The following is a 12462-nucleotide window of genomic DNA, read 5'->3' on the forward strand; positions in this document are numbered from 1 at the left end:
GCTCGAACTTGTGCACCGTGAGATCTTGACCTGAACTGAAGTTGGACGCTTAACCAACTGAGCCACCCAGGTGCCCCTGTTGTATGTAGTTTTAGTCCATTCATTCTCATTACTGTGTAGAACTGTGAAGATTGTGGAAATATACCACATTTTGCTTTTTGATTTTGATGTTAATTTAATTTGATTGGAGCCTCATATTGTGAGATTACCCAAGGGAGAATTGTATTAATGATACAGATTCTTCGTATATACACATTCAAGCCATTGGCGTCCCATCAATAACATGTTAAAGTTTTTGTCATATAGACTTTATTTTTTGTTAAAATTATTCCTAAGTATTTGAGTGCCTTGATTGCAATAGCCATTTTTACTTTTTTTTTAAAGTTTTTAATGTTTTAGTTATTTATTTCTGAGAGAGAGAAAGACAGTGTGAGCAGGGGAGGGTCAGAGAGGGAAGGAGACACAGAATCTGAAACAGGCTCCAGGCTCTGAGCTAGCTGTCAGCACAGAGCCTGACGTGGGGCTCGAACCCACGAACCATGAGATCATGACCTGAGCCGAAGTCGGATGCTTAACTGACTAAGCCACCCAGACGCCCCGCCATTTTTACTTTTAAAAAGGTTAAAAAATAGTTCAGACCTATTATTACAAAAAAAAGTGCAGGACTGCTTTATGAAACCCATTATCTTCTCGCTCCAATAGGAGGCAGTGGGCAAAAAGGCAACAGAGTGGAAGTCCGTTGGATTACAAACAAACCACAGGAGGAATTAAAAAAATTTTTTTTTTAATGTTTATTTTTGAGAGACAGGGGGAGGGACAGAGAGAGAGGGAGATACAGAATCTGAAGCAGGTTCCAGGCTCTGAGCTGTCAGCACAGAGCCCAACGTGGGGCTTGAACTCACAAGCTCTGAGATCACGACCTGAGCAGAAGTCAGATGCCCAACCGACAGCCACCCAGGCGCCACCACAGGAGGAATTTCTTAATCAGAGCAGCAAAGAGTCAGGTGTGATCACTTTTCACAGACATTTTCTGAAGGAGGGTTGACTTCTAATTGTCTGGGCAGGGAGGTTGGGAAGTAGAAGGGATGATTCCAATCTTATTTGGGATCGGTCATCTCACGCAGCCCCCAAAAGCCCAAGTCAGGATTGAACTATTGTGTTATGAGGATGAGATTGGGTAAATTGCAATTTCTGTGCTCTCATCTCCAATTCTGAAGAGTCTGTCTTCTTTCTGTGAAGGGTGTTGTGAACAGGGTGTGGGAGTAGGTGATACCAGTTAAAGGTCTGTGTTTTCCAGAGCATTCATTGGGCAGGTGTTTCCATTCAATAAGCCAAGCAAGAGAGCAGACTTCAGCTAGAAGGCTAGGCAGTGAAGGCTTCTCAGAGGCAGTAGGCTGGTTCCAAAGCCTTCTCTGCTCCCAGAATCCCCTTCCTGGACAACAGGCAAACGGTCCAGTCAAGCAACATTGAGCCGTTTGGGTTTTTGGGAAGCAGCACTCATTTCTCATTTGCCTGTTGTAAGAGTTACCCGTTACTTCCCCCTGGCTCCAGGCTCTATATCAGAAAGCAGCAGCCGGGAGGGTGGGCCTGAGTATCAGCTGGTACGCTGGCTGGCGAGCTGCTCTTTAGATCAGACTGATGGATCATGGTGGGCGTCCCAGGGGAGGGAGCTGCTTCTTGCCTCCACCACTCAGCTCTAGCCTTCCTACCTCACTCCCCTCACAGAGTAGTTGGGAGGAAGGGGACTCAGGAGTCCCTAGTCTCCAGGGCTGTCCATCCTGAATCACCACCACACTCACTTCTTTGAGCAAAAGTCCCCCCAGCTCTGAAGTCCCCTGCCTCCCCCCCCCCCCAGAGATGGAAGCTGGTGTGGGGACCAGGGCAGGGGAGGGGAGAAGCTGGAGGCAGTAGTGACCTGCTCTGACCCTTGCTGACACCTGCTGTGTGCTACAGTCCTTCCTAGCCCTGTGTGCTACAGTCCTTCCTAGCCCTTTTTCCCTGTGTGTGACAGACCCTGGAGACTATGGGCAGGCAGTGCTCCGCTTTGCCTCCCCACTTGATGCTTCTCACAGTAGAGCTCCTTCGCCTGCATCCCATCGGGTCTGTAGTGGCTTCAGGGTGACTGAGGACAGTCCATGCACATTGTTGTTCTTAGTTCTCACAAGGCACCCTTGGGGGGGGGGGGGTGTCTGTGACTCAAAAATGCTTGCAAGGCTTTCATCCTTAAATCAGGGATCCAGCACAGCAAAGGAAAGAGAGAAATGAGAATATATCAGGGACCAGGGCTCCTGGGTGGCTTTGTCAGTTAAGCGCCTGACTTCGGCTCAGGTCACCATCTCGCGGTCCACAGGTTCAAGCCCAGCATTGGGCTCTGTGCTGACAGCCTGGAGCCTGCTTCAGATTCTGTTCTCCGTCTCTCTGCCCTTCCCCTGCTCACACACTGTCTCTCTCAAAAATAAATAAACATTAAAAAAAAATAGGTACTGAAATGGTGGGGAGTGCCCAAATGTCCAGAGATTGTTGGGGTCCAAGCTTCTCTCAGCTTAGGTGCAACTGTATCTGAAATGGAAGTGAGGGGGTAGAGAGGGCAGGACCCGGGTGACCTCAGGAAAGTTCTGTGAGGCAGGGGTGGCCAGAATGTAGGCACATTCTTCCCCTAGTGCAGAGTGCACACAGCCCGGACATTGTTCTGCCATACCAGAAATTCCTGAGCAGCCTCTCTCTGACCTGAGAGCTTGCTGAGATTAGGACCCCTGAAAGGGACCTAGGAAGTGAAGCCCCAGATGGCGCGAGGCCCTGTTGTTGGCAGCCAGGAGTTCAGTGCAGTCTGTGTGGTCCCTGCAGTTGCTGCCCCTCCCTGCCAGTCCTGGGGCAGAGGCAGCAAGGACGGCTGCGGGGGACACTGAGAAGAAAGGGTGACCACCAGGCCAACAACCCGCAGCCTCCCGACTCAGGTGCTGCAGGGTTCCTGAAGGTTCCTGAAGGCAAGGGACCACCAGCCACCAGCCTCGGCCCCCTAAGGGGCTTGTTCAGAGCGATGGGTGGGAAGAGCACCTGGATCAGGCCCCGTGGCTGAGAGGCCCTGCGGAGGGGCCCAGAGAGCAGGCGGTGACTGGAGCAGCACCCTTGGTGGAAGGCGTTTGGGTTTTTAATTTAATTAAATTTTTAAATGTTTTATAGTTGAGAGAGAGAGAGAGTGTGAGCAGAGGAAGGGCAGAGAGATGGAGACAGAATCTGAAGCACAGAGCCTGATGCGGGGCTCAACCCCACGAGCAATGAGATCATGACCTGAGCCGCAGTCGGACACTTAACTGACTGAGCCACCCAGGTACCAGGCCTTTGGGTTTTGAGTCTGACAGCCCCGAGTTCAAGCGCAGCCCCCTCACTAACTAGCTGCGCGTCCTCAAGCAACTGAATCTATTTGACCTTCATTGGCACCAGTTAAGATGCCCTGTGTTTACAGGGTTCACGTAAGGATTAAATAAGAAAACAAACAGAAAGCCCCCGACATAGCATAGGCTCTGGATAATGTCTTCTCTCTCCACTCCTGTAGCAACCTGGGGAGAGCCTCTGCTGGCTTCCTCCCCAGTGTAGACTGCGAGTGGGCACACGCACACGGGCACACGCACACGCGCGCACGCACACACACCCACACCCCCCCCAGCCTGTACAGTCGCACCTGGCTGAGGGCGGCCTTCCCCCGCAAGTCACATAGGGGCCTGGCTTGCTGATGACTGGCCGAGCTGTGGAGATGCCCATCACAGTGGCCTGGTCACATCAAAAGGCTTTAGGAAAAACCGTGTAAGGAAGATAGGGGCTGGGAGTTGGGGGTGAGTCCGCAGGCATTTCCCCAGGGGTAGTGTGCTTCTCGAGGGCGTCACGCCCACCTCCCCCGAGAAGGCCCCGTCAGAGCCCAGAGGTGTGGTGTCTGCAGCCCTGTTGTCTGGTGGAGTGGCACTGGCCATGTGTGGCTTTTGAGCACTCGAAAGATGGCTGGTGCCCCCGAGGAGTGGGATTTTAAGTATATTTCATTTTAACTAAGTTAATTGAAATGGTAAAACTGACGACTCAGTGGAACACGTTTAACATGTTTGGAACAACAGGAATACGTGAACCTACTTTTTCAGTGATGAATTTTATGAAACCTAAGAACAGATCAGATCTTTCTGGTGAAAATTCGGTGCGGTGTGCTATACACTGGATTTCAGAGACCGCATATGAAAAAATAATGTAAAATTGTTCATTACTAATTTTCATACTGATAACATGCTGAAATGAGAATAGCTTGAGTACCTGGGGTTAAATAAAACATAGTATCAAAATTAATTGTATCTGGGTTTCTTTGCTTTTTAAATGTGATACTAGAAAATGTGAGGTGACGTGGGTGCCTCACTGATTTCTCCTGGGCGGTGCAGCTCAGAGACTTTGGGACCCCTGCGTCCCCTGCCCCGCATGTCAGCTGTGCCCCACTGCCTCCAGGGGCTTCCAGAGCTTTGTCTGCACCATAAGGCGGCCTCTGCTGGCATCCACATTGCAGAGTGGGCACCCAGAGTGAGAACCTCTAGTACTTGGCCCCCAGGTCCCAACCTAGTAAGCCACGGGTGGAAGGTTTTGGAGAGGAGAGAAAGGGCTGTGTGGGGGTTGGGGGCAGCGGGTCCCTTGTAAACTGGGGATGGGGAGGCTGTCAGGCCGCTGAGAGCATCGTGAGTGCGTGCGGGGGTGGCAGGGTCGGAAGCTCAGGGATACCCTTTCCTCAAGATTGTTGGCTTCTCGGGGAGCCTGGGTGGCTTAGTCGGTTAAGCGTCCGACTTTCGCTTGGGTCATGATCTCGCGCTTCGTGGGTTCGAGCCCCGCATCGGGCTCTGTGCTGACTGCCAGCTCAGAGCCTGGAGCCTGTTTCAGAGTCTGTGACTCCCTCTCTCTCTGACCCTCCCCTGCTCACGCTGTCTCTCTCTCTCTCTCCTAGAAATAAGTAAAAACATTATAAAAATTAAAAAAAAAAAAAGACTGTTGGCTTCTCCAGCCTCGCCCTCCCAGCCTCCTGTTCTCCTCTCTGGCCCGCCCCATAGCCCCACCAGGGCCCCACTGAAGGGCTTGCCTGCTCGTCAAGTGTGGCTGCCGCCTGGGTGGCGCCTGCCAGGGACAGTTTGAGCTGGGAATCTTCTAATGAGTAGAGTCTCCTCAGAGCAAGGACGAGCAGCAGGAGGCGCCAGGAAGCTCATGATGCTTGCACATTGAGGGGTGGGGGCCCTTGAGGGTGGAGGGGAGCTAAGGACACTGAGCAGATGCTGCTGCAGAGAGAGGCTCCCTAGGGCCGCGTGACTCCCCACTTCTCAGTCCTTCCTGCCTGCCCCTCCTCTCCCTTCATCCCTCCCCTCCTGAGATGCTGAAGCTGCTGCCTCTTGATTCTCTCCCTTTCCCTGGCTCAGCTGAGCCTTCTAGTTGAAGTGTGCTCAGAGGCAGGCAGCGGCTCCTCTCAGCCTGCCTCTGCATCTGGGTCTCCGTTAGCCGGTGACCTCCATCCAGAGACAGCTCCCCACTGGGGCTGCACTGGACGAGGAACAAGGGGCCCCTGCAGAGAGGCAGCCAGATCCTGCTGCTGCCTCTTCCCTCCGCTTTCCCTACGGGGTGCAGGGTGCGGCGCCCTTCTTGCCCTTTCCTCCAAGCCTGGTCCCGCTGGCTTCTGGATCCCTTCTGGGACAACTGCAGATACGTGTTTTTTGTTAGGCATTTTCTAGGAGTTCCTTTGGTGCTTTCCCTCCAGGGCATTAGGGAGATCCCAAGAGGGATGAAAAGGAGGGAAGGAGCTGGGTACCCTAGGCTGGAATTTCTTCAGAGGGACCCCTAGAAGGTGGAGGACCTCTCCTTCTCCAGCTCCAGGGCTGAAACTGAAACAGCCTGAGTCCCTCCAGAACATCTCTGGGCCTCCTTTGGTGTTAAGCTTGCATGCCAGGGATGCCGCTGGGACACATGCTCAGTGGGCAGGCAGAAGAGGGTAGGAGGGGAGAGATTTGGCGAAGATGAGGGGAGAGGAAGAGTGAAGTAGAGAAAACTCCGGATACCACGTTTAGTTTAGGCTGCTACTGTCGTGGCCTTTTGGCAGCCAGTTTAATGATGTGACAGATGGAGCAGGTGCTGGAGGCTCATGCAGACACAGCGCCAGTGTGTAGTCTGCCCCTCCCCCGCGCACACTCACACCTTCTTAGCCTCAGGTCCTTGGCCCTAGCTCCTTTCACCTGGGGAGGGGACAGACCAGAGAGGAGAGGAGACTGCGTGGGTGAGAAGCAGGCGGCACTGCCTGGCCTCCCCTCTGCAGTAATCTGGTAGCTGTGGTTGGCAGTTGGCATTGGTTAGAGGGTGTAAGTGTGTGTGGGCAAGTAGACTGGAGTCATGGGGATGTTTCCTGCTGGGGGGTAGGGGTTGGGGAGGGCTAGGCTGACTGATGACAGGTCTACATCTTCTGCTCCCATCCTCAAACTTCAGAAGCAGGAGGCAGACTCTAATGGGAGGCGTCATTAGTCGCTGGCACGATGCAGTCAGGGGTGGTCCTAGGTTCTGGTCCAGGCAACCTTGGTCTTCTTTCCTTTTGGTATCCAAAGCTGGCTTGGGTGGACCCCAGTGTGGAAGTTAAGGGTCAGAAGAGCTTGGCGGTGACCCGGTTACCCCCAGAGTTCTTATCCCCAGAGGGCCGGGGTGCCACAAAATCAAAGGTCATGTGATGTTTGACCCGGCCTTTGCCCTTGCTCCAGAGGGCAATGAGGCCAAAGCAGAGGGTAACTGAGGTGAGGAAGGGGAGGAAGCCAACTGCCAACACCATAGCCACACCTCTGCTATCCAGGAAGAAGGGCCCTGGGATCCCGGGCATGGTGATGTTGGGGTCGGAGAAAGTGCCGTTTGGTGGTTCAACTTGGACGACTTCCAGCCAGGTCCTCAGGGAGTCGTTCCCAGCAACGTTGCTGACCACACAGACGTAGGCTCCCCGGTCCTGCAGCTGCACCGAGCGGATCTCCAGCGTGCCGTCCTCCAGGACCCTCACCCGCCCGGCCTTTCCCAGCCGAGGCCCCTGAGGCCTCACCCAGGACACTGTGGGGGCTGGGTCCCCGTCCCCGGAGCAGGAGAACACGGCACGCCCCCCTTCCTCTGCAATGACCCACCGTGGCCCTGACTTCCGGATCAGGGCTGGTTGGCAGGTGAAGTGTCCCGGAGGCAGGATGTCTGAGAACTCCCTCAGGTTCTTCCCCTGCACGGGCCGGGGACCAGCACAGGCCGGGGGCGATGCGCCGAAGTCCAGGCGGCTGCGCAGTCGCAGCAGCCAGAGGAGGCGGCAGTCGCAGGTCAGGGGGTTGCCCGACAGCCGCAGGGTGACTAGTTTGTCGGGAGAAGGGAAGGCTGTTTCCTCCAGTGTCTGAAGGGCGTTATCGGCCACGTCCAGCAGGTGGAAGGCGGCCAGGCCGTGGAAGGCGTGGGCGGCGATGGACGTGAGGCACGCCCCCGCCAGCCGGAGCTCCTGCAGCCGCACCAGTGGGCTGAGGCCTCGCGCGGGGATGGCCGAGATGGGGTTCTGAGACAGATCCAGGACCCGGAGGAAGCTCAGGTGGTGGAGGGCCTGGAAGGGCACCGCGCTCAGGTTGCAGTGGGTGACGGCCAGGCTACTGAGGTTGAGCCCCGCCAGGCTCCCGGGCTCCAGAGCCTCCAGAGCCGGCCAGGAGTGGATCTCCAGCTCCTTCAGCTGCCCCAGGCCCCGTAGTGCCCCTGCTGGCAGCCTCCCGATGTCCAGCTCCCGGAGCCGCAGGGCTCCTAGTGCCGGGAGGCGGGCCAGGGCCAGGCCGGGCACCGAGCTCAGATTGCAGCGCTCCAGCGTGAGGGCGCTCAGGCGGGCCAGGCCCGCGAAGGCCCCCGGCGACACGAACACCAGATGGTTGTCCCCCACCTCCAGCTGTTGGAGGCTGCCCAGCTCTGCAAAGGTGCCGTCCAGGAAGAGGACAATCTGGTTGAGGCGGAGATCGAGCAGTGTGAGGGCAGGCAGGCCCGAAAACACGCCGGGCCCCAGGATCCGCAGCCGGTTGCCCTGCAGCCTCAGGGTGAGTAGGCTCTGGAGGCCGTAGAAGGCTCCAGGCTCCAGGGTGGACAGCTGGTTGTAGCTGAGGTCCAGTTCCCGGAGCAGGCCCAGGCGGGAGAGCATTCCCCGTTGTAGCCCCCACAGGCGATTCCCACTCAGGTCCAGGAGCTCAGTGTCCGGTGGCAGTCCCCCAGGCACAGCCTCCAGTCGCCGGAGGGGGCAGAGCACTGTGTGTGTCTGGGAGGTGCAGTCACACACAGGAGGGCACCCGCCACTGCTCCCTGCAGACAGGAGGAGCAGGAACAGGACAGGGGCCCATGGGGGCCAGGCCTGCTTTGCAGCTCTACCCATAGCCGTCCCATCTTCAGTCCTGGAATAGATGATGACACGGTCCTTGGTGGGAAGTGACCTCGGAGGATGGTGACCCTGGGCCTCCCCGGGCCTCCTCAGAGGAAAGAGACACTGAGCTACTGTCTCAGCATCGCCAGCATGTAGGGTGGACCCAGGAACACCTCTGGTGGACTCCCTCCCTGGGGACTCCTGGGCCTCCTCTCTGGGGAAGCCTTCCGTCTCTCCCTCTCCCAGCCCTGGGTAATAGGCCACGTGTTTACTGGCTCGCGGAACAGAATGCGAGTGAGGCCTGACTTCAGAGGGAAGAGTTTTATGTGAAGGGACAGGAAGTGGGGAAGTAATCTGGAGTCTCCCTGTTTTCCTGGGTCTCCCAGATCAGGTCCCTTCTCCCCAGGCTCTGCCCTCCCCCCTCTGGCCACCCTGTCTTCCCATGTTATCCATCCATGGCTTTGTCTCTCTGTCCACAGCTCAGGGGGAGTCACGTGCTTGGGTTCTGATTGGAGCAAGGTCCTCGCCTTGACCAAATCCTGCAAGTCTGGAAACATGCTCAGCTCTGCTCCTCTAAACTCCACCCACTGCCCCCTGCCCCTCTCGAGCCTGGCCCAGGGCCCAGGGCTCTGAATTAGCCAGCCCCACCCTCCCTGAATGCCTGTGTGGGTGCCAGCCAAGCTGCACGTTAGCCGTGGCACAGGCTGCAGGGGGCACCTGAGTCCCTCATGAGAGCCCTACGAGCAGCCCCTATACATGACACTGTGGTGTGTGAGGGACCCGAGGCCTGTCCAGCGTTTGGATTTGTTGCTTGGTCCTCAGTCTCAGGCTCTGTTACATCCCTCCGCAATGGTGTCTGGTCCAGTGTGTGGATCTGAGGGAAATGTCTTGTCTCCTGTGGACTCAGCTGCGTGAACAACCCACAGGAGATGGAGTGTGAGCCAAGGAGGCACAGACAGGTGAGGAGAGACAGTGCTTGGCCAGATGCTGTGGCGGAGGGCAAGAGTGCCCTTGGCTGGCACAGCCGATCTCTGGGCACAGCCTATGTGTGTGGCATGTAGACTGCAACTGGGTTTGTGGGAACCGAGGGCCTGGGCAGAATCAGATGATGGTGGGTATGATGGCCACTGGGGACTGATTGAGGTGACAGAGGAGAAGGGGTCCCGTAGGTGGTGGACTCCCCCTCGGCTTAGCCTGTTCAATGTCAACAGGGCATTGAACGGAGGGGAGGTGTTGGAATTGGCAAGGGAGGGCTAAAGAGAGGGGACCAGAGACAGGTGATGCTCCCTGGGCGGTGGGACCCCGGGGTTTCTTTCTGGCTGCAGATCCAGATGGCCTTTGGGGCTTCAGGGTGTCTGAGCCCTGAAGGGTCAGCCTTCTGTCACATGCCCCATTTTTTCCCACGCAGAACTTAGGAGGGGCAGTTTAAGAGATGGTGTGACTTATTCCCATTTGGGGGGATCCTGTCCCCGGGTCCTGATTGGAGCGAGGCTCTGCACCCCTCCTCTAGAAGGTAGCTCTCATGCTGTACTTGTGGGAAACTGGAGAGCAGAGGCCAGGAGAGCAGAGGGATGTAGGACCCCATCTTGAGGCTTTGAATGAGAGAGGCCGCCCACCAGGCTCACCGCCCACCAGGCTCCTCGCCCACCGTCCCCAGCCCAGCCTAGCAGGCATCTGGGGCATGCTGAGAGTTCTCCAGTCTCCCTCGGTGTCACGATGCCTGTTCTGGGAAGTCCACCCGACAGCTAGCTCTTTATCACTACTGCTGCAGTTCCTGCCCATCCCTTCTGCTCTGCATTCAGCAAAAGTGCACTGAGGCGTGTAGCCCCGCTTCCCTCCCTCCCCCTCCGGTGAGTTTCCTCCCAGTCCCCAAAGCCTTTGGTGAGTTTCCTCCCAGCCCCTGCGGGCCCAGTGGCTGGGGGGTCTGGGGACAGCCCCTTTGCTTTATTTATAACGTGGCTAATTTAATCACAAACTTCCCTCGCCAGTCTCCATGGCTACAAGCCTGGCTTCCAGCCACTTTGCAGGAAGAAATGGGTGTCAGAACCACTTCTGTCTTTGAATGGGGTGGGGTCTGGGGCATCATGCCCTCAAGGAATAGGAAGCTTTCTTCTCTGCGTCTCTGTGTGGCAGTCCAGAGACACAGCTGAACCTTTGGAGTAGACCTGACAGGAGGCGTGGGGGCTTGCGTGGGGAGGGGGCTCTCAGGGGAAAGATTTCTGGCATTTCCACCCTGGTTGTGGAGAAACCCTTCCCAGAGGTAGAAGAGGTGCTGGGGAGATGGAGGGAGGTCTCTTTAGAGTCCTTCCCTGTGGGGTGTCTGGGACGTGTCAGTTTCCCACCAAAGTCCCGTGGGGCCAGGATCAATGGCTGGTTGGGGGCGGAGGGGGGGGGCAGGAGGGGCACAAGCCCCTTAGTCTGAAAGCGACGCCGTGTCTGGCCTTGTCCCTGAGAATGTTGTAGAGAAGGGCAGCTGTAGCTTTGGGACAGGAGGTGGGGGCACTTACCCGGGAAGCTGGAGGGCGGCATCGAGTTGGACGCGGCCTCTGGCCAGGGCTGGGGGCCGCCCCATTCAAGCGGCACCGCGGCCGGCACCGCCAGTGCCCGGCTGCCCCCCGGCTCCCCTCTCTGCCCGCCGCCCTCCCACCCGCCCGCTGGGGCTGCTGTTGCTGCTGTGGCCACTGCTGCCAAGACCGAGGTAGAGAAAAGAGCCAGAAAGCATTTCTCCTTTTTTTTTTTCCTCTCTCTCTTTTTAAACCAGGCGAGAATGAGTCTGCAGCAACCCTGTTGGTGCAAAATAAATAAATAAAGCTGCCGGGGGAGGGCTGCAGCTAGCGCCACTCGCGGCATGGATGGGGAAGGGGGAGCACGGACGGGGACTCGGGGTTCGGGAGGCCAGGGAGGACTGCAGCTAGTGCCACTATGGGACTGGGGGGGCCACAGACAGGGACTTAGGGTCTGGGAGGGGTCGGGAAGTGGAGGTAGCCAGCAGCCCCACAAGGGTCTCTGGTGGGCACCCTGACTCCCCTCTGGGGAGCTCTGGGGGCTAGCACCTTCCTCGGGGGGCTCTTAGTCTCCCAGATGCGGGGCGATTCTGTACAGCCTTTCAATCTAAACGTCCCCCTGGGTATCATTTTGTGGGGAAAGTTCTCCGTCCAGGACATCTGTCGTGGGGCTTAGTTTGAGATTCCTCCTGGGGAGGGGGTTCCCGAGGAGCAGCTCCCAAGCCTCCCTGGGGGGCTGTTCAGAGTGGGAGCTGCAATCCTTTCAATGCTCATGGGTTGCTGGGCTGGAAACCTGGGTCTCCACACAGCAGGAGAGAGACAGCAGAGAGCAGCTGGTCAGTAGTCTGATTTAAGACCCTCCCCCTGCCCCCGGCCCCTGCCACACATGCCTCTGGCCTTTAACATAATTTTATAAAGAATAGCACAAGTTGGGGTTTATGTCTAGCCTACTAAACCCCTCCCCTGAGAAGACCCCCCCCCCCCGCTCATCTGCTGTTTATCCCTCAGAGGGGGGCTCACAGCCATTTGTAAAGCCAAGCAAGAGAAGTTCCAGCCCCGGAGAAGCAGGTGCCTGCCCTGTTCCCTGGACTCCTCCCTGCTAGTGCTAGTGGGGCCCCATCACTGTTTCCTTTCTCCATCACGGCAGCAGGACTCCGAGGGTCTGTCTGGGGCCATCTGACGGACCAGCACCCAGCCATCTCTCCTTCTCCTGGGGTTTCTTGTGCTAGAAGACAGCTGGGGCTGGGGCGGAGTTGAGGCTCCTCAGGTCTAAGGTTGGTGGAATGGAGCACCATGAAAATGTTCTGGGTCCCTCAGGATGGGGACATTTCCCCCGAGGCCACTAAGCACCTCTGAGCTGTGACCTCCGGATAGGCAGAGGACTGGCAGAGTAAATGTGCCTACAGAGGTGCGTACTGCAGGCTGAGTTTGTGAGTGTGTGTTTCACCTGTGTGTGGATGTGTGTCTCTCACTAGGTTGGTGTCTATTTCTAAAGTGCATGTAAGAGGGTTGAGTTGTGACTCATCTGTGATGCTCTTGGCCCCCATTGTACCCCATCCC

At 56.8% G+C, this 12462-nt stretch overlaps 1 protein-coding gene across 1 annotated transcript; it reads right to left on the minus strand.

Moving 5' to 3' along the window:
* Positions 1-6066: 6066 nt before the first annotated feature.
* Positions 6067-10970, minus strand: LINGO4 (leucine rich repeat and Ig domain containing 4). Its single transcript, XM_039246360.1, has 3 exons — positions 10923-10970; positions 10275-10322; positions 6067-8392 (listed from the first exon to the last, which is right to left on the minus strand). The coding sequence occupies exons 1-3, from the start codon at positions 10968-10970 to the stop codon at positions 6635-6637; spliced, it is 1854 nt and encodes a 617-aa protein (XP_039102291.1). The 3' UTR covers positions 6067-6634.
* Positions 10971-12462: the final 1492 nt, after the last annotated feature.

The sequence above is a fragment of the Hyaena hyaena genome, unplaced genomic scaffold, assembly GCF_003009895.1.
Source record: "Hyaena hyaena isolate Hyena2069 unplaced genomic scaffold, ASM300989v1 scaffold_284, whole genome shotgun sequence".
NCBI classification, from domain to species: Eukaryota; Metazoa; Chordata; class Mammalia; order Carnivora; family Hyaenidae; genus Hyaena; species Hyaena hyaena.

Bases quoted from the DNA above. Each gene is read 5' to 3' on its own strand.
- LINGO4 (XM_039246360.1), bottom strand. From the start codon at position 10,970: ATGGGGCGGCCCCCAGCCCTGGCCAGAGGCCGCGTCCAACTCGATGCC. The intron at 10,323-10,922 runs GCCCTCCAGCTT...GGCTGTCCCCAG, and splicing joins GCCGCGTCCAACTCGATGCC to ACCCCCCAGCCACTGGGCCC. The intron at 8,393-10,274 runs GCTTTGGGGACT...AGAGCTGCAAAG, and splicing joins TGGGAGGAAACTCACCAAAG to CAGGCCTGGCCCCCATGGGC.